The sequence below is a fragment of the Tachypleus tridentatus genome, chromosome 1, assembly GCF_004210375.1.
Source record: "Tachypleus tridentatus isolate NWPU-2018 chromosome 1, ASM421037v1, whole genome shotgun sequence".
NCBI classification, from domain to species: Eukaryota; Metazoa; Arthropoda; class Merostomata; order Xiphosura; family Limulidae; genus Tachypleus; species Tachypleus tridentatus.
In genome coordinates, this window is record NC_134825.1 from 9,793,805 (window position 1) to 9,817,071 (window position 23,267).

Genomic DNA, 23,267 nt, shown 5'->3' on the forward strand with positions numbered 1-23,267 from the left:
AAAATACAGGAATGATTTAGCCATTACATTATTATATTTAGAAGTAACAAAAATACAGGAATGATTTAGCCATTACATTATTATATTTAGTAATAGAATACAGGAATGATTAAGCCATTACATTACTATACTAGTAGTGAAATACAGGAATGATTTAGCCATTACATTATTATATTTAGTAATAAAATACAGGAATGATTTAGCCATTACATTATTATATTTAGTAATAGAATACAGGAATGATTAAGCCATTACATTACTATACTTAGTAGTGAAATACAGGAATGATTTAGCCATTACATTATTATATTTAGTAATAAAATACAGGAATGATTTAGCCATTACATTACTATACTTATTAGTGAAATACAGGAATGTTGAAGCCATTAGGGTATTACATTTATGATTATGTTACAGGTTTACACGAAAGCAATTAACAAGGAGAAATTTCTTAATTAATTACCTTGACACGTTGGTGACTGATCAGTCCATTGAACACTGCTTTGGTCACCTTCACATGTGATGACTTCTTTTTCCTACAAGCTTGTGGTCACTGCACAAGTGAACCTACAGATGCTTCCCCATGTTGTGCCATTAGAACAACTTACATATCCATGGTCCGGAGCTTTCAGAAGCGGACATTTTAGAACTATATACCATAAGATAATCAATATTATAAACATATTGCATAAAATTGTACAATTAAAGATATTTATGTTATTATAATATGATGTTGCATTATATTTAAAAAAGATATTAATTAATTAATCAGTTTTAAACCATTAATAAAATTACATACGACAATAATAAATATAATTCAACAGTTCACTATTATTTTCGTTCAATAAACTAAGAAGTAAAATTATTCATGTATAGAAACAGCAACAACAACCACTAAGTTGTGAGTGTTTCGAATACCACAACATTTTAGCATTTTCAGTTAACTGTCACGTTATTTACTATATTTTATTCGTCATGAATTGAAATAGAAAATGGATTGAAGTTATAATAATGACGCTTAAGAGTTCGTCTCAGCCAGTCACAATTTGTAAGAGAGGACAGCTTATATTAACGTAATAATAATGTCTGGAATTGTCGTCCCAACCATGATTTGGGAGAGTAAATGGAATGGTATGTAATAATGACACCTAGAGTTTGTTCCGCCAATCATAGTTTGTAAGAGATTTGGTTTGGTTTGAATTTCGCACAAAGCTACAACGAGGACTGTCTGCGCTAGCCGTCTCCACTTAGCAGTGTAAGGCTAGAAGTAAGGCAGCTAGTTGTCACCACCCACTGCCAACTTTTGAGCTACTCCTTTACCAACGAATAGTGGGATTGACCGTAACATTATAATGCCCCCACGGCTGTTCGGTTCATAAATCGCAATTCGACTTGTTGAAAACACTACAAAGAAAATCAAGGAAACAACTGGTTAGGTTAAGGATTAAATGAACTTGAGGTCGGGACTGCCAGTAAGAATAATCTAAGGTTCAGCATTTACATTTGAAACTGGAACTGATAGGTTTGTGTATAAGCCAAGGTTCAGCTTACTTTGAAACTGGAACTGATAGGTTTGTTTATAAGCTAAGGTTCAGCTTACATTTACTTTAAAACTGGAACTGATAGGTTTGTGTATAAGCTAAGGTTCAGCTTACATTGAAGAAACTGGAACTGATAGGTTTGTGTATAAGCTAAGGTTCAGCTTACTTGAAACTGGAACTGATAGGTTTGTTTATAAGCTAAGGTTCAGCTTACATTTGAAACTGGAACTGATAGGTTTGTATAAGCTAAGGTTAAAATTACATTTGAAGTTGAACTGGTAGGTTTGTGTATAAGCTAAGGTTCAGCTTACATTTGAAACTGGAACTGATAGGTTTGTGTATAAGCTAAGGTTCAGCTTACTTTTGAAACTGGAACTGATAGGTTTGTTTATAAGCTAAGGTTCAGCTTACTTTTGAAACTGGAACTGATAGGTTTGTTTATAAGCTAAGGTTCAGCTTACATTTGAAACTGGAACTGATAGGTTTGTGTATAAGCTAAGGTTCAGCTTACATTTGAAACTGGAACTGATAGGTTTGTGTATAAGCTAAGGTTAAAATTACATTTGAAGTTGAACTGGTAGGTTTGTGTATAAGCTAAGGTTCAGCTTACATTTTAAACTGGAACTGATAGGTTTGTTTATAAGCTAAGGTTCAGCTTACTTTTGAAACTGGAACTGATAGGTTTGTTTATAAGCTAAGGTTCAGCTTACATTTGAAACTGGAACTGATAGGTTTGTGTATAAGTTAAGGTTCAGCTTACATTTGAGGAACTTAGGTTTTGTATGCTAAGGTTCAGCTTACATTTGAAACTGGAACTGATAGGTTTGTTATATATAAGCTAAGGTTCAGCTTACATTTGAAACTGGAACTTGGAACTGGTAGCTTACATTTGAAACTTTGTGTGTGAAGTTGAACTGGTAAGCTAAGGTTCAGCTAACATTTGAAACTGGAACTGATAGGTTTGTTTATAAGCTAAGGTTCAACTTACATTTGAAACGAGAACTTATAAATATCATTATAAGCTAAGGCTGATTTTTTTTACTTGAATTAGGTTCAGACAAGTTTGAAGTATAAGCTAAGACTTATCTTTAATTCGAACTCAGAATTGGACTGTTTAAAGTAGAAGCTAAAACTCGGTTTTAATTTAATCCGAATCTATGGGGTTGGAATTATAAGTTAAATCTCACCTTTACATGAAGCCGGAACTGGCAGGTTTGGAGTTTGATTCCAGCTTTTTTAATGTGGAGTTGTATGAAATATTCACCTTCGGAACCTTAGTGCCAGGCCTTGGACCTAGAGTTACGGCAATCTCTACTGAACCCGGAGGCCTTAACAGTCTGCAAGAGCAAGAAACATGAAAACCAATCAAAATGCACATGTGTAATATGAGAACTGCAGAGCTTTCATTTACCATACAAAACCTAAAACAAAAAAATGACTGACCACAGTTACAAAATGGTTACCTTCACTCACCAACAGCGTATAAATTTATGTTTCCACATAACAAGAGTGAAGAGTCAAAACTGAAGACCCTGTAAATATCCTGACCTTTGTAAATTATCCCTCACTACCCTTACAGAAAGTAAATTTTAATTTCTCCTTGCCAGCCACGCGTATTTCCGACAGAGACAAAGACAACACGAATTTTACGTTGCTATAGTACAGTTAGACTTTGTGTTTCTCTTGATAAAGTTAGACTTTATATTTCTCCTGACAGGTTACAGGTTACTCTACAAACTGGTAGAGTACAGTTACACTTTGTGTTTCTTCCGATAGAGTACTGTTAGACTTTACATTTCTTCCGATAGAGTACTGTTAGACTTTACATTTCTCCTGACAGAGTACTGTTAGACTTTGTATTTCTCCTGACAGGTACTGTTAAACTTTGTATTTCTCCTGACAGAGTACTGTTAGACTTTACATTTCTTCTGACAGAGCACTGTTAGACTTTGTATTTCTCCTGACAGAGTACTGTTAGACTTTGTATTTCTCCTGACAGAGTACTGTTAGACTTTACATTTCTTCTGACAGAGCACTGTTAGACTTTGTATTTCTCCTGACAGAGTACTGTTAGACTTTGTATTTCTCCTGACAGAGTACTGTTAGACTTTGTATTTCTCCTGACAGAGTACTGTTAGACTTTACATTTCTCCTGACAGAATACTGTTAGACTTTGTATTTCTCCTGACAGAGTACTGTTACACTTTGTATTTCTCCTGACAGAGTACTGTTAGACTTTACATTTCTCTGGAAGGTACTGTTAGACTTTACATTTCTCCTGACAGAGCACTGTTAGACTTTACATTTCTACTGGCAGGTACTGTTAGATTTTACATTTCTCCCTGACGGAGACACTGTTAGACTTTACATTTCTCCTGACAGAGTACTGTTAGACTTTGTATTTCTCTTGACAGAGTATTGTAATAACTGTGTAATTTGAGAACACAGTACAGAAGCCAAAAATAAAGGACGGGTGAAAATTACCAAAAGCATCAACGCATTTATGTTAATATTATTAATAGAGTTAATGAACCAATATTCAATTCTGTTTCAAATAAAACGTGGAACAAATCACCCACTGTTTCAGGTTCATATTGTTCTTCCATTGAAAGTTATTTTAAGCCACATTCGTCGTGAGTTTATCTTTACTAAAACAGAATCTCTTCTAAGGATATGCATTTAAATCAATACTAGTTAATAAAGATAAAGTTGATATAGCATCACGTTTCGCCAGTGTTAGCCTAGCATCATCAAGCAATCGATGTACAAAAATGTTAAAGAAAGGACACTGGAAGTGGAAGTAGAGAAAATAAATATGACAGATAAATTATCCAAACAGGTTTAAGTGTCGGGTGAACAGCGTCATACTTGACGTTATACGCTGTAACACTAACAGTCGAATAGGTCTGTTAACTTCTGAATAGAAGTTAAAGGTAAAGACATGAACTCCTTTCTCTTTAGGCCCGGCACAGCCAGATGGTTAAGACACTCGACTCATAATCTGAGGGTAGCGGGTTCGAATCCCCGTCACACCAAACATTCTTGCTCTTTCACCCGCGGGGGCGTTATAATGTTACGGTTAATCCAACTATTCGTTGGTTAAAAGAGCACCCCAAGAAATTCAAAACAGACAAATCTTTATCTTCAAATTAAACGAATTTCATTAGTAGGCAGGCCCGGCATGGCCTAGCGCGTAAGGCGTGCGACTCGTAATCCGAGGGTCGCGGGTTCGCGCTGCGTCGCGTAAACAACCAAAGGCCGGCATGGCAAGCGTGCATGCACTCGCCTCCCAGTCGTGGGGTGTATAATGTGACGGTCAATCCCACTATTCGTTGGTAAAGAGTAGCCCAAGAGTTGGCGGTGGGTGGTGATGACCAGCTGCCTTCCCTCTAGTCTTACATTGCTAAGTTAGGGACGGCTAGCACAGATAGCCCTCAGAGTAGCTTTGTGCGAAATTCCCAAACAAACAAAATCATTAGGGAAATTGGTTAAAACGGGGGGGGGGGGGTTGCGTTTTCAGGGATAGTTCAATCCTTTAGTGACCTATCTAGTCTAAAACAGGACAACAAATGGACTTATGTGTCTTCTAGTTGAGGGCGATTCAACAGTGACTCATCTGATGAACAGTTATTTAAAGTAGAGTCCACTTTATCTTGGTATAATCGAATTTCTTTCTTGACTAGTTTGGTGGGATAGTGGCCAAGCCATAATTTGTAAATCGCGGGTTCGAATCTGTCACCGGACATGCTCACCCGTTCAGCTGTGGATGGGGTTATAACGTTACGGCCAATCCCACTGTTTGGTAATAAAAAGTAGTCCAGTTGTTGGTCGTGGGTGGTGTTGACTAGATGCCTTTCTATTATTTAAAAATTAAGGACAACTAGCGCACATAGCCCTCGAGTAGTTTTGCGCGAAATTAAAAAAGCAAACAAATAGAAGATGCTTCTTTAAGCTAAACATAATCCTTATCTGATCAATCTGGTGGAAAGACATTTGAGAATGGACCCACAATTTTTGGATTTAGTAAAACTGTTAACAGACTGATCGTAAGGAGACAATTAAGAAACAAATATCTGTTTTGAGATTGAACAAAGTACTTTACTGCTCAGGCTTTTGCGGAAGCGGTTAAAAGGTTGGTTTCACCCTTTCTATCGCTTTGTTATCATGTGAAATAACTATAAAACTATTTAACTATACCAATAAAACTAACGAGTTTTAATAGGGGATGCAGAACGTAAATGTTGGGAAATAATTAGTGGTTCGATTGTCATCATAGTAGTGAGAGGAGACGTATCTAGATACAAATGTTGATAGTCTTTTTTGTTTAGAATTACTCACAAAGATAAACAATGGCCTACATGTGCTTTGCACACCACGGGTATCGAAACCCTGTCTTTAGCAGTGTGATTCTGCAGACATACTGCTGTGCTATTGGAGGACAGTTTGGTCTTTAGTTTATTATCTACATTGCTAACATTGTCTTATATAAAACTTCAAACTTTAGAGTGTTATTTTCAAATTCTCGTGTTTGGTCAACTAAATGGCAAGAGAGGTAAAATAAAAGAGTTAATATTTATGTTGTTATTATTTTACATGTAACGTTACTGATAAAAGAAATTAAGACAACATGCAGTATTCAATAGTAATCTTTCTTTATTTAATACGTAGCAAAAAGAGTTTATTAGAAAACTTGATTTTTTTTATACAAACACATGGAACGTTTACTGAAAGTTTGCCAAGTTACGCAAAGATCCATGAATCGTTTCGGACGCTGTATCGATACATCGTATCACGGCTTCACTCGTATATTATCGCCACACCTTTAGAATTAATAGTTTTATTTAATTGCTTGTCCAAAATTCACAATTACCTTCTGTGAATACATTTACAATTTGTGACATAAATTATAAAAACATACGTATATATCTTTGTAAAATCGCGGTCACCTCAGAAGTCTTACCTACTGTGGACAGAGCACAGTTAATCAGTTGTGGAACTTAACAAGAACCAAACCATAGCACCCCTCTAAGTTAAATGTAAACCATCCCATCCCCTTCAGGTTTTGTCATCCTGACACTAAACTATAACTTTTTTTTTTACTAGTTGGTTGTATTTGATTGGGATTTATACCATAACAGAAGTGGATAACTTATCCTAAGTTTCACCCGTAGGTAGCGCTTTCAGAAGTTACAGAAAAAACTAAACTCTTTTTAATGACAAGAAATATTTTGGCGGGGAAAGTTCTGCTTGGTTTAAATACTGTTGGGACGACAGCATGGGAGGAAAAAGTTTGAAATTTTTAGTGTGATTAAATAATACATCAAAAAATAAGTTGAATGTATGAGAGCTAGTGTTTAGTACATAATTAAACATAATAAGTTGAACATGTAATATTAAGCTCGTGTTCAACATCATATGAACTTAACAGTTAAACACAACGTTAAACTGATTTCCAGATAATATGAAAGCATAGTGTAGACGTTTTTTTCTAGAATATATATACAACACGTTTCAGGATGTAAGCAATACGTTAAGTTGTGTTTTGTGAAGCAATATGTAGCATGTTTCGTGTAAATGTTAAGTTTCATCAAGTTGTTAATACTACATTTCATCAAGTTGTTAATACTACATTACATCAAGTTGTTAATACTACATTTCATCAAGTTGTTAATACTACATTACATCAAGTTGTTAATACTACATTTCATCAAGTTGTTAATACTACATTACATCAAGTTGTTAATACTACATTACATCAAGTTGTTAATACTACATTTCATCAAGTTGTTAATACTACATTACATCAAGTTGTTTATACTACATTACATCAAGTTGTTAATACTACATTACATCAAGTTGTTAATACTACATTTCACCAAGTTTTTAATACTACATTACATCAAGTTGTTAATTCTACATTACATCAAGTTGTTAATACATTTCATCAAGTTGTTAATACTACATTACATCAAGTTGTTAATACTACATTACATCAAGTTGTTAATACTACATTACATCAAGTTGTTAATACTACATTTCATCAAGTTGTTAATACTACATTACATCAAGTTGTTAATACTACATTACATCAAGTTGTTAATACTACATTACATCAAGTTGTTAATACTACATTTCATCAAGTTGTTAATACTACATTACATCAAGTTGTTAATACTACATTTCATCAAGTTGTTAATACTACATTACATCAAGTTGTTAATACTACATTTCATCAAGTTGTTAATATTACATTTCATCAAGTTGTTAATACTACATTTCATCAAGTTGTTAATACTACATTACATCAAGTTGTTAATACTACATTACATCAAGTTGTTAATACTACATTTCATCAAGTTGTTAATACTACATTTCATCAAGTTGTTAATACTACATTTCATCAAGTTGTTAATACTACATTACATCAAGTTGTTAATACTACATTTCATCAAGTTGTTGATACTACATTTCATCAAGTTGTTGATACTACATTACATCAAGTTGTTAATACTACATTTCATCAAGTTTTTAATACTACATTTCATCAAGTTGTTAATACTACATTACATCAAGTTGTTAATACTACATTTCATCAAGTTGTTAATACTACATTACATCAAGTTGTTAATACTACATTTCATCAAGTTGTTAATACTACATTACATCAAGTTGTTAATACTACATTTCATCAAGTTGTTTATACTACATTACATCAAGTTGTTAATACTACATTACATCAAGTTGTTAATACTACATTTCATCAAGTTGTTAATACTACATTTCATCAAGTTGTTAATACTACATTTCATCAAGTTGTTAATACTACATTACATCAAGTTGTTAATACTACATTACATCAAGTTGTTAATACTACATTACATCAAGTTGTTTATACTACATTACATCAAGTTGTTAATACTACATTTCATCAAGTTGTTAATACTACATTACATCAAGTTGTTTATACTACATTACATCAAGTTGTTAATACTACATTTCATCAAGTTATTGTTACTACATTTCAACTAGTTGTTAATACAACATTTCATCAAGTTCTAGATACTACATTTTGTCAAGATCTAGACAGTACTTTTCATCAAGTTGTTGATATTACGTTTCATCAAATTTTTCTGAACCTTACCGAGAACATGTCCTGACAGGAGGCAAATAGGTGACAGCACAGGTCTGACCACGATCCACAATTATTTTTTGATCACGTGGACACCTGATGCACGTCCTTGAGACAGGATTGTTAGTTGTGCCGATTCTCATAGATCCTCTAATTGGTAGCTGAGTATCTGCTATAATAAATTAATTAGAAAAGGGAATCTTTAGTATAACTTACATTAAAACAAAACACTTCTAACTTAACACATGCTAAGGTAGAACATTTATAACTTAATCTGTATGAGAGAAAACATCTTTTGTCTAATTCGTGTCGAAGCAAAACACCTCTAACTTAACACATGCTAAAGTAGAAGATCTATAACTTAACATCAACTTAAGGGAAAACATCTTTAGTCTAATTCGTGTCGAAGCAAAACACTTCTAACTTAACACATGCTAAGGTAGAACATCTATAACTTAACCTGTATGAGGTAGGACATCTTTAGCCTAATTCGTGTCGAAACAAGATATCTCTAGCTTAACCTGATTTGGAACAGTAATTTTTATCTGATTTGGAATAATAATTTTATCTTAAACTATTTGTAACAGAACATTTTTAGATTAACCTATACGTGGCAGGACATTTCTAGTGAAACTTATATAGAAGCAAGACTGTATCAAGAGAGTATATCTCTAACGTAACCTTGTGGTTACGCAACATTTCTAGCCTAACTTGTGTCGAAACATCTACAGTTTAACCTGTATCAAGACAGAGCATCTTTAGCCTAATCTTAATGGAAACAAGACATCTCTTGTTCAACTTGAGTCGACACAAGACATCTCCAGTTTAACTTTCGTTGAGGTAGAATATCCCTATAGAAGCAGGACATCCCCTGCTTAACAAGTGTTGAGACAGGAGATATTTAACTTGTGTTGGGACAATGAAATATAGTTAAATTTAAATGTTAGTATTTCAAAATTGATTCTAACACAATTTATTTTGAACTAATAGATTAAAATACAAGTTCACTAACTTTCGAAACTAATCACAAGTTTAAGAAAAGAGGAAGAAATATTCATAGCGACAGCAAAAAACTGTCAGGTTTTAAAATTTTATTGTATTCATACAAGAAGCGTAATGACACAAATGGTGAGAAAAGCTGTATATAGAGACGAACAAACAAAGATGTATTGTTTTCAACACGATATTTACAAAAGTTTACAACACTTGTTTTGTTTGTTCAAAAACAAACAAATAGGTGGTGATGAGATCTTAATAATATCACCCCCTCAAAAACAAAACAATAATAACACAATAACAAAGAACTGAGACATCAAAATCATCATGAAATTTGAAAGAACTCTTTATTATTAACAAATAAAATATTTACAACTGGTACTACACATTGAGCCAGAGCTAAGCGCCTCACACTGAATGTAGAACAAAACTCTTTAGAGACTACTTTATCACATCGTTTAAGTACAATGATGTCCAATGTATAATCCAGAAACTACATGTACCTCTCTCAGCTAGAATAAATAAATCATTTTACAAAAGTCTCTTTTGATTCTGAATTATTATTTGCCACTCTTGACTAAAGTAAAAACAATAACCCATTATTTTTCTTAGAAACTATCTATCAAAGCCTAATAGTCCTAAACGTAAATTTTGATGCATTAATAAGTTGGTAAACGATATTTAGAAAATTAGCGTGGAGGGCACATAAAGATTAAAATGTGGATATCAGCCACTGATCTCACACCACGTGCGGAAGTTAATTCATTAATACAGAATACCCGCATCTGGAGAACATATACATAATAAATTACACAATTTAGATTTCGAACCTTTCGAATTACGATTGTAGGTGTTAATATAGCGGAACTTGTCACAAAAAAAAATTCCCTTTTAACGTGAAAGGAGTACAGGATAAATAAAAGTCTTTTTAATTATAGCTTCAACATAATTAATTAATTTCCTGAGGATACGTTGAAGTTATTTTTTTTATAACGCTCTATAATATGACCAACGAATGAACAAGAAATGATTCAACTCACTAGTAAGAGAGTGGGGTAATTATAACCTAAAGTTTGTATAGTAAAGTTTCAGTTTTTTTTTTCTCCATAAGAATTAAGTGACGTCATCCTTAAGTAACCTATTAATAAATAATGATAATGTTGTAAAGCTAGAAAACGTTTCAAATAGGACAACCCAAAGTGACGTTCAGTTCCAATCAAAATCAGGTGAGAAGACAACAAACTTCCAACACCCAAATAATATCTCAGTCAAGGAGAGAAGTCAAAATTCTCTCCAACTCTCAAATAAGGATTTAGTCAATCTAAAAGGTGAGGGAGCAACATACTCCCCAGCTCTCATATAGAATCTATAAAATGAGTAGTTAATGTGCTCCCCAGCTTTAAAATGAGGTCTCAATCAATCTTCAAGTTTGAAAAGTTAACATACTCTATAAACGTGCATCGTAAACAGTTCATAATGAAAGGCTAAAGTTGGAATTCCTTCTTTCAGTAGCCAAGAAGAGGTTCCATTCAGTTAATACACACACACAATCACAATTTATCTTCAACAAATTAATACAGTTCCGAACATAGATAAAAGATACTTCCCCTAAATGGATATAGTTACAAGCAAACAAAAGACAACAACACAAAACACTGCTTCTCTAATTAATTACCACTTAAAGCAAAATAATTTAAAGAAACCATAAAGCAACTGTTAACGATAATCATGGTCCAGAAGGAATATAGGGTTGACCACACTTCATGAGAAGAATGAACGAAATTAAATACTTTTCACAGACAGCGAAATTTCCATGGAAATATGCTCTTACGCAGAATCAAGGTTAATTAAAACCTCATATTCTGAAAAGCTTTTCAGACTATCCATTAAATACTGGATCAAATCAATGTTTAAGGATGTTTGTTTGTTTTTGAATTTCGCGCGGAGCTATACGAGGGCTATCTGCGCTATACATGTTTGCCATTTTAGCGATTGGGGCGTTGTAATGTAACGGTAAATCCTACTATTCGTTGGTAAAAGCGTAGCCCAAGAATTGGCGGTGGGTGGTGATGACTAGCTGTCTTCCCTCAAGTATGTTTAGTTGAACGGGGTTTCGAACTCGCGACCCTCAGATTACGAGTTGAGTGCTTTAACCACGTGACCACGTTTAAGGAGATTGAAGGCGAAAAATAAATTTAAAACGTATCGAGTAATTTAATATGTGATCAAGACTCTCCTGTGATTTTTTTCCTTCTTCAACCATCTTTCTTATAAAGTTAGCTGTTGATTTAAAGTCGAGACTCTGATCTCCTGAGTTTTATGTTTCTCAGATCATGTTCAGATCATTGCACTGGTGTTTCCAAGATTTTTCGTAACCATAATTTTCATTTTACAAATATTAACCTTGTTTCATGCTAACGTGGAATGTACTTCCAGAGGACATTCCTATTTCGAACGCTAAACCAACAAAGAACAACAAATGCTTTATATTTTCAAATGTAATGTCCTTTGGATGCACATCTGGATATAGAAATCCTTATCTGAAAATAATTGTAAAACATTTCTTTAGCTGTAAATATATTCGAAGAAGCAGAATTAAACTGCAATTGGTCGAGAATTCGCTGTAAACCAGACGTATAATTCCCTGGTATTTGGCCTGTACCAAATATGAAGAAAGAGTTTATACAAGAGCTAAATGAATATACAGAAACTAATAACTCCGAAACTAAACATCCTAGCTCCATTCTGAATCTGAGAGTACTACATAAAAATCTTCATCTTTATTCCGAATGTAAGGATACTTTCATCATTCTGAATATAAGAATAATGCGGTCACTCTAAATCTAAGGTTACTAACATCGTTCTAAATCTAAGGCTGTTGACATCGTTCTAAGCCTAAGGTTACTGACGTCATTCTAAATCTAAGGTTAGTGACATCGTTCTATCTCAGGCTATTGACATCGTTCTAAGCCTAAGGTTACTGACGTCATTCTAAATCTAAGGTTAGTGAAATCGTTCTAAATCTAAGGTTAGTGACATCGTTCTAAGCCTAAGGTTACTGACGTCATTCTAAATCTAAGGTTAGTGACATCGTTCTAAATCTAAGGCTATTGACATCGTTCTAAGCCTAAGGTTACTGACGTCATTCTAAATCTAAGGTTACTGAAATCGTTCTAAATCTAAGGTTAGTGACATCGTTCTAAATCTAAGGTTACTACAACACTCTCAACCTAAAAATGCTATAGTCTATTGTGAAGATAATATAATAACTATACCATCTTCAGTGTGAATCTAGATGTACTGTCATCAAAGTGAATATAATTATTCTATTTTTAGTGTGAATCTGACGTTTGTCCAAGAACTATTCAGAGACTACGGAATTCTTCGATACTTAAGATTACTTTAAGTATAACTTACAATGTAGTCACCCGGTTGCTCAGTGGCAAATATGTGAACTTACAACGCTAAAATCCAGGATTTAATACCTCGCGGCGTACGGATCGCAGATTGACCATCGTTTAGACTTGTGCTAATAAAACAACTTACATTTTTATATGCAAAAACGGCTCGTTTGGGTTAAGAAAATATTTTACATAGAAGAGCGAACAACGTTTCGACCTTCTTCGGTCATCGTCAGGTTCACAAAGAAAGAGGTAACAAAGAGCTTACATTTTAATAATGAATTTAAGATCTCTCAATATGGTCAGTTTCAAATTCTAGGAAAGAGGGGTTTCAGAGGCTTATAGAAATGGAAACTTCAGCCTTACCTGCTTTAATTTATAAGAAACAGGTTTCTCGGATTTATAATAATAGAAACATTTAGGCTTGACAGTTTTAAAATATACTAAACAGGTTCATTAGTCTTGTAATAAGGAAAACATCCAAACTGACAGTTTCGACTTATAGGAATGAGGTTTCTCAGGTTTACAAGCAAGAAAACTTCAAAGTTACTTCATAGAAGTTACAGTTCAGAAGTTACAGTTTTGACTTATAGGAGCCAAGTTTCTCAGGTTTGTAAGAATGCGAAACTTCAGAAGAGACAACTTTAAATAATTAAAAACAGGTTTTTCAGGCTTTATAAATGAGAAGACTTACCAAAAAGTTTTGATTTCTAAAAAGCATTTAAGCCTTAGAAGGATGGGAAACCGTAGGCTTTACTACAGTGTTAAATAGTCTGAAATACCATACCAGAATAGTGCACGTGGATTGTATAACCACACCAGAATGGTGCACATGGACTGTATAAGGATGGGAAACCGTAGGCTTTACTACAGTGTTAAATAGTTTGAAATACCATACCAGAATAGTGCACGTGGATTGTATAACCACACCAGAATGGTGCACATGGACTGTATAAGGATGGGAAACCATAGGCTTTACTACAGTGTTAAATAGTCTGAAATACCATACCAGAATGGTGCACGTGGATTGTATAACCACACCAGAATGATGCACATGGACTGTATAAGGATGGGAAACCATAGGCTTTACTAAAGTGTTAAATAGTCTGAAATACCATACCAGAATGAAGCACGTGGATTGTATAACCTTACCATAATGGTGCACATGGACTGTATAAGCATACCAGAATGGTGCACGTGGATTGTATAACCACACCAGAATGGTGCACATGGACTGTATAAGCATACCATAATGATTTACGTAGATGGTATAATCATAAGAAATAGTGCACAAGAAATAATTTGACTTCAAAGATACCACTAACACAAATTCCATTTAATTTATTAAATAAAGCAATGTTTAATCGATTAGGTTTCCAAGTAAGTCGATCTACTTTAGTTTTTAGGTGTACAAGTCCTTCATAAGGAAATGTAAAGCTAAACCTCGTAAACTAATAGTCCGCATTTTCCAGATGAATTAATTATCTGCTTTTTAGATGGATAGATTTACACTAACATCTCTGATATGTTTCCAAGCTTTCTTGAAGTAACCCAAGAAAAACTGGCATTGATGAAGAAAGATAAGAACAGATAGATTAGATATTTAATGTTGGAAGAAACATATAGCTTCACATAAATTATTGTTTGAACAAAACAAAGTTTAACCTACTAAGAATCTTGGGGCGTATTCAATTCTCAAATTATGTAATTCGTTTATAAACATCGGTGTCCTTTACGTTATAAAGAGTTCTGCTCTTCATGCATAACTTTGTTTTTTTCTGTAGATAATGTCAGAGTTCCTAATGATTTATTTAAAATGTGTGATGTTAGGTTTCTCGCAACGCTACGAAGATGAATATACAGCTAACAGATGGCCCAGCAGATCAAGCGAGATTGAAACGAAACCGAACAGAGAGACGCATGAATAAAAAGACGAATCTATATACAGAATAACATACAGATAATCAGATAAAGATAATCATAAGTATGTTAAGCAGATTCACAGATAGCAGCTATTTTGATAGATAAACAAGTAAATATAAATAAAAGCTGTAGACAGATGTAAAAAATATAGAGATATACAGAAAGATAGATAAAATATTGATGAAAATAAGTTTGTTTCCAGAGCAAAGCCACACGGTACTATCTATCGTATCCATTACAAAAAATAGAACCCAGGATTTTACCTCTCTGTCAGACTACAAAGAAATTAAGGATATGCATGACAAGTTAAGCAGTTCAAACAGAGATAGATATAGGAGTAAGGAGGCGCGCAGGAGGACAGATAAATAAAATACAGATAGATATAGGAGTAAGGAGACGTATAGGAGGATAGATAAATAAATTACAGATAGATATAGGAGTAAGGAGACGTACAGGAGAACAGATAAATAAAATACAGATAGATATAGAGTAAGGAGACGTATAGGAGGATAGATAAATAAATTACAGATAGATATAGGAGTAAGGAGACGTACAGGAGGACAGATAAATAAAATACAGATAGATATGAGAATAAGCAGAATTGTTGGAAGTTAACTAAATAAAACAGAATAAGTAGATATATTGGAATGTAAATAATATCCAAATAACTACAGTAGTCTGATATGGAAATACAATATTGTACTGTGTAACACAAGAGCAAAGATACTGATAAGAAAACTCAGAGATAACCCGATAATTTAACCTGCTCCGTTTAGAGTAAAGAAACAGTTGGTAAATAAGACGATCAAGGCTGCCACGCACAAACTGATAGATGGATAGCGGGTTCATGTGAGTTAAAAGGTGATCTTGTTTCATTCATGCCTGTTTTAGTGTTAACAGATGTCCCTTCATACAAAGTCTGCGTTCATTTTCAAACCTTAGCAATCATTTCAAATTACTTTATGATATTGAAAAGCTAATGATAAGTGTGGTATATACAGACTGACTGTTGAGTTAAACCAGATCGGGCGACCATCGCTTTGCTGCTGATATTCAGTTCTTACTTCTGTAGTAGAAACTCTGTGGGTTGACGTTCCTGGCTTCCTTTATCTGCACTTGTAACAAATTCTGTGGACGAGATTGAATGGTGTATCGGTTCCGATAAGTCCTTGGTAGAGTTGAAATATTTACCACACTGCCTCTACGGTGTTTTCCTCTGGTGTGTGACTGATAAGACGATGGACTTGTTAGAGGAAGTCTGATGGTATATCTTTCTGACGTACGTTCTCTATAAGGGAAAACGTGAGGTACAGAGGTTGAAGTTCTGCTCGGCCTATCGTAGGCTGGTTGGTCATTTTGAACTCTAATCGTGAGTTGTTGCTACCGAAATGATCCCGTGCACGAGCAAAGAAACTGGCAGTTCCTTTTCCTCTACGTCGGCTTGGAATCCTGCTGCGGGTGTGACCTTTCCTCGCAGTTGAAATCGTAATACGTCCTCGAGCGCCTTGCCGGCGAAACGTCAAACGATTTAGTCGGTTCCCTAGGATAAGAATACAAACACTTAGAACAAAATAAACGGAACAAAGATTTTTAAATACTGAAAGAAAATGTAATGTTTTTTAACTTGTAAATGTTATCATTGCATAAGTTGTATATAACTGCTTATAATTGGCCACAATAAATAAAAATATTTTTAACGAGGAGAAACATTTGATGACGCTGGACTTAAGAGTGTCAGTTTGATAACATAACGTTTAGGGACAACAAGGGTCAATCCTGTCCTATAAGTCAAACTAAAGTGATTAAATAATAAAAAGCCAGTTCTTATCATTCACATATCTATCAATCTTCTAATAACACTCAGACTCAGCAATTCACAACAGATAATTCTTGTTGCATCCTTTCAGAATTTGCTTTTTCCAAAATTTTAAACAAAAATTCCTAATTTCCACATGCAGCAAAACATCAACCTTAACATATCAATAATCACTTGAACCTAGGTGTTCTCCAATTTCCACCATTTCAACCTGCTCTCCAATGGCATACAACGCTAGAAACTGGGTTTCGATACCGTGGTGGACAGAGCACAGCTGACCCATTGTGTAGCTTTGTACTTAGCTAAAAAAAAAACGAACCCTTTCAACCATTCCTATATTTGAAGTTAACAATAAATCTAAAATTGAGTTATTTCTAGTAGGTTCCTTGACCAATTGGTGAAAAAATCCATCTTGAACAGTTTACAAATACCTTTCTCCCTCATAGTTTAACTCTATTTCCCAATCAATGTCTGAAATTAAAATCATTCATAATTATGATTTCATTAACAACTGAAATCTTAATACCATTGTAAAGTTTCTCATTAATTTCATAAGTTATCTGGTGGTTCATCTGCTGGTCTGTAACAAATTCCTATTGAGAGTTTTTCCCTTGATGTACACTAACAGAAACCCAAATGAATTCAGTCTTCTTGCTATTACCCTTAATATCCTCAACTTTAGCAGGATGTAACTCACACTTTACATATACAGCCTATCTTTCCATTCTGTTCCAATTAAACAACCTATAACTGTGTATCTCAAAGAAATTTCTGTCATCAAAATCACCTACACTTAACCACGTTTCAGTTACTCCAAATATATATAAAACATTTCTATTCCAAAGTCATCTATTTATTTCTTATACTTCTAACTTCACAACAGTAACATTAAGCATATTCTTATAACTACTTTTACACTGATTCTCCAAACGTTCCTCTGAATCTTAGCTTTGTTTCATTTAGTTTATTTTGTTCCCACCACTATATAGTCCTAGTTTAAAACTTTCCTTAGAGATGAGTTAAAAACCTTTTAAAACATGTCAAACCCTATTCCACATATATGTAAACCATCCATTCCAAAAGGTTCCACCTTTAAACTAGTATTTAGCCCTAGTCATCTACTCGTCACATATTAATTTTAACCTGGTATTTAGCCCTAGTATTTTCTACTAGTCACATATTAATTTTAAACTAGTATTTATCCATAGTGATATACTCGTCACATATTAATTTTAACCTAGTATTTAGCCCTAGTGATCTACTCGTCACATATTAATTTTAACCTAGTATTTAGTCCTTGTGATCTACTCGTCACATATTAATTTTAACCTGGTATTTAGCCCTAGTATTTTCTACTAGTCACATATTAATTTTAAACTAGTATTTAGCCATAGTGATCTACTGTCACATATTAATTTTAACCTAGTATTTAGCCCCAGTGATCTACTCGTCACATATTCATTTTAACCTAGTATTTAGTCCTAGTGATCTACCTGTCACATTAATTTTAACCTGGTATTTAGCCCTAGTATTTTCTACTAGTCACATATTAATTTTAAACTAGTATTTAGCCATAGTGATCTACTCGTCACATATTAATTTTAACCTAGTATTTAGCCCTAGTGATCTACTCGTCATATATTAATTTTAACCTAGTATTTAGCCCCAGTGATCTACTCGTCACATATTAATTTTAACCTGGTATTTAGCCCCTAGTATTTTCTACTAGTCACATATTAATTTTAAACTAGTATTTAGCCATAGTGATCTACTCGTCACATATTAATTTTAACCTAGTATTTAGCCCTAGTGATCTACTCGTCACATATTCATTTTAACCTAGTATTTAGTCCTAGTGATCTACTCGTCACATTAATTTTAACCTGGTATTTAGCCCTAGTATTTTCTACTAGTCACATATTAATTTTAAACTAGTATTTAGCCATACAGTGATCTACTCGTCACATATTAATTTTAACCTAGTATTTAGCCCTAGTGATCTACTCGTCATATATTAATTTTAACCTAGTATTTAGCCCTAGTGATCTACTCGTCACATATTAATTTTAACCTGGTATTTAGCCCTAGTATTTTCTACCAGTCACATATTAATTTTAAACTAGTATTTAGCCATAGTGATCTACTCGTCACATATTAATTTTAACCTAGTATTTAGCCCTAGTGATCTACTCGTCACATATTAATTTTAACCTAGTATTTAGTCCCAGTGATCTACCTCGTCACATATTAATTTTAACCTGGTATTTAGCCCTAGTGATCTACTCGTCACATATTAATTTTAACCTGGTATTTAGCCCTAGTATTTTCTACTAGTCACATATTAATTTTAAACTAGTATTTAGCCCTAGTGATCTACTCGTCACATATTAATTTTAACCTAGTATTTAGCCCAAGTGATCTACTCGTCACATATTAATTTTAACCTAGTATTTAGCCCTAGTGATCTACTCGTCACATATTAATTTTAACCTAGTATTTAGCCCTAGTGATCTACTCGTCACATATTAATTTTAACCTAGTATTTAGCCCTAGTGATCTACTCGTCACATATTAATTTTAATCTAGTATTTAGCCCTAGTGACCTACTCGACACATATTAATTTTAACCTAGTATTTAGCCCCAGTGACCTACTCGTCACATATCAATTTTAACCTAGTATTTAGCTCTAGTGACCTACTGTCACATATTAATTTTAACCTAGTATTCAGCCCTAGTGATTTACTCGTCACATATTAATTTTAACCTAGTATTTAGCCCTAGTGATCTACTCGTCACATATTAATTTTAACCTAGTATTTAGTCCTAGTGATCTACTCGTCACATATTAATTTTAACCTGGTATTTAGCCCTAGTATTTTCTACTAGTCACATATTAATTTTAAACTAGTATTTAGCCATAGTGATCTACTCGTCACATATTAATTTTAACCTAGTATTTAGTCCTAGTGATCTATTCGTCACATATTAATTTTAACCTGGTATTTAGCCCTAGTATTTTCTACTAGTCACATATTAATTTTAAACTAGTATTTAGCCATAGTGATCTACTCGTCACATATTACTTTTAACCTAGTATTTAGCCCTAGTGATCTACTCGTCACATATTAATTTTAACCTAGTATTTAGCCCTAGTGATCTACTCGTCACATATTAATTTTAACCTAGTATTTAGTCCTAGTGATCTACTCGTCACATATTAATTTTAACCTAGTATTTAGCCCTAGTGATCTACTCGTCACATATTAATTTTAACCTGGTATTTAGCCCTAGTATTTTCTACTAGTCACATATTAATTTTAAACTAGTATTTAGCCATAGTGATCTACCCGTCACATATTAATTTTAACCTAGTATTTACCCTAGTGATCTACTCGTCATATATTAATTTTAACCTAGTATTTAGCCCTAGTGATCTACTCGTCACATATTAATTTTAACCTGGTATTTAGCCCTAGTATTTTCTACTAGTCACATATTAATTTTAAACTAGTATTTAGCCATAGTGATCTACTCGTCACATATTAATTTTAACCTAGTATTTAGCCCTAGTGATCTACTCGTCACATATTAATTTTAACCTAGTATTTAGTCCTAGTGATCTACTCGTCACATATTAATTTTAACCTGGTATTTAGCCCTAGTGATCTACTCGTCACATATTAATTTTAACCTGGTATTTAGCCCTAGTATTTTCTACTAGTCACATATTAATTTTAAACTAGTATTTAGCCCTAGTGATCTACTCGTCACATATTAATTTTAACCTAGTATTTAGCCCAAGTGATCTACTCGTCACATATTAATTTTAACCTAGTATTTAGCCCTAGTGATCTACTCGTCACATATTAATTTTAACCTAGTATTTAGCCCTAGTGATCTACTCGTCACATATTAATTTTAACCTAGTATTTAGCCCTAGTGATCTACTCGTCACATATTAATTTTAATCTAGTATTTAGCCCTAGTGACCTACTCGACACATATTAATTTTAACCTAGTATTTAGCCCTAGTGACCTACTCGTCACATATCAATTTTAACCTAGTATTTAGCTCTAGTGACCTACTCGTCACATATTAATTTTAACCTAGTATTCAGCCCTAGTGATTTACTCGTCACATATTAATTTTAACCTAGTATTTAGCCCTAGTGATCTACTCGTCACATATTAATTTTAACCTAGTATTTAGTCCTAGTGATCTACTCGTCACATATTAATTTTAACCTGGTATTTAGCCCTAGTATTTTCTACTAGTCACATATTAATTTTAAACTAGTATTTAGCCATAGTGATCTACTCGTCACATATTAATTTTAACCTAGTATTTAGTCCCTAGTGATCTATTCGTCACATATTAATTTTAACCTGGTATTTAGCCCTAGTATTTTCTACTAGTCACATATTAATTTTAAACTAGTATTTAGCCATAGTGATCTACTCGTCACATATTACTTTTAACCTAGTATTTAGCCCTAGTGATCTACTCGTCACATATTAATTTTAACCTAGTATTTAGCCCTAGTGATCTACTCGTCACATATTAATTTTAACCTAGTATTTAGTCCTAGTGATCTACTCGTCACATATTAATTTTAACCTGGTATTTAGCCCTAGTATTTTCTACTAGTCACATATTAATTTTAAACTAGTATTTAGCCATAGTGATCTACTCGTCACATATTACTTTTAACCTAGTATTTAGTCCTAGTGATCTACTCGTCACATATTAATTTTAACCTGGTATTTAGCCCTAGTATTTTCTACTAGTCACATATTAATTTTAAACTAGTATTTAGCCATAGTGATCTACTCGTCACATATTACTTTTAACCTAGTATTTAGCCCTAGTGATCTACTCGTCACATATTAATTTTAACCTGGTATTTAGCCCTAGTATTTTCTACTAGTCACATATTAATTTTAAACTAGTATTTAGCCATAGTGATCTACTCGTCACATATTAATTTTAACCTAGTATTTAGTCCTAGTGATCTACTCGTCACATATTAATTTTAACCTGGTATTTAGCCCTAGTATTTTCTACTAGTCACATATTAATTTTAAACTAGTATTTAGCCCTAGTGATCTACTCGTCACATTTTAATTTTAACCTAGTATTTAGCCCTAGTGATCTACTCGTCACATATTAATTTTAACCTAGTATTTAGCTCTAGTGATCTACTCGTCACATATTAATTTTAACCTAGTATTTAGCTCTAGTGATCTACTCGTCACATATTAATTTTAACCTAGTATTTAGCCGTAGTGATCTTCTCGTCACATATTAATTTTAACCTAGTATTTAGCCCTAGTGATCTACTCGTCACATATTAATTTTAACCTAGTATTTAGCCCTTGTGATCTACTCGTCACATATTAATTTTAACCTAGTATTAAGCCCTAGTGATCTACTCGTCACATATTAATTTTAACCTAGTATTTAGCTCTAGTGATCTACTCGTCACATATTAATTTTAACCTAGTATTTAGCCCTAGTGATCTACTCGTCACATATTAATTTTAACCTAGTATTTAGCCCTAGTGATCTACTCGTCATATATTAATTTTAATCTAGTATTTAGCCCTAGTGACCTACTCGACACATATTAATTTTAACCTAGTATTTAGCCCTAGTGACCTACTCGTCACATATTAATTTTAACCTAGTATTTAGCTCTAGTGACCTACTCGTCACATATTAATTTTAACCTAGTATTCAGCCCCAGTGATTTACTCGTCACATATTAATTTTAACCTAGTATTTAGCCCTAGTGACCTACTCGTCACATTTTAATTTTAACCTAGTATTTAGTCCTAGTGATCTACTCGTCACATATTAATTTTAACCTGGTATTTGGCCCTAGTATTTTCTACTAGTCACATATTAATTTTAAACTAGTATTTAGCCATAGTGATCTACTCGTCACATATTAATTTTAACCTAGTATTTAGCCCTAGTGATCTACTCGTCACATATTAATTTTAACCTAGTATTTAGCCCTAGTGATCTACTCGTCACATATTAATTTTAACCTAGTATTTAGTCCTAGTGATCTACTCGTCACATATTAATTTTAACCTGGTATTTAGCCCTAGTATTTTCTACTAGTCACATATTAATTTTAAACTAGTATTTAGCCATAGTGATCTACTCGTCACATATTACTTTTAACCTAGTATTTAGCCCCTAGTGATCTACTCGTCACATATTAATTTTAACCTAGTATTTAGCCCTAGTGATCTACTCGTCACATATTAATTTTAACCTAGTATTTAGTCCTAGTGATCTACTCGTCACATATTAATTTTAACCTGGTATTTAGCCCTAGTATTTTCTACTAGTCACATATTAATTTTAAACTAGTATTTAGCCATAGTGATCTACTCGTCACATATTACTTTTAACCTAGTATTTAGTCCTAGTGATCTACTCGTCACA

At 33.3% G+C, this 23,267-nt stretch overlaps 1 protein-coding gene across 1 annotated transcript in view; it reads right to left on the bottom strand.

Annotated features, from left to right (window-relative positions):
* Nucleotides 1–16,235, bottom strand: part of LOC143224032 (sushi, von Willebrand factor type A, EGF and pentraxin domain-containing protein 1-like) — a 102,828-nt gene extending 86,593 nt beyond the window's left edge. Inside the window, exons 1-2 of the mRNA XM_076452529.1 lie at nucleotides 16,055–16,235; nucleotides 8,683–8,842 (exon numbers count right to left, since the gene is read on the bottom strand). Of these exons, the coding sequence (XP_076308644.1) occupies nucleotides 8,683–8,813 (131 nt within the window). The 5' untranslated portion in view covers nucleotides 8,814–8,842; nucleotides 16,055–16,235. The remainder of the gene's footprint in view (nucleotides 1–8,682; nucleotides 8,843–16,054) is intronic.
* Nucleotides 16,236–23,267: the final 7,032 nt, after the last annotated feature.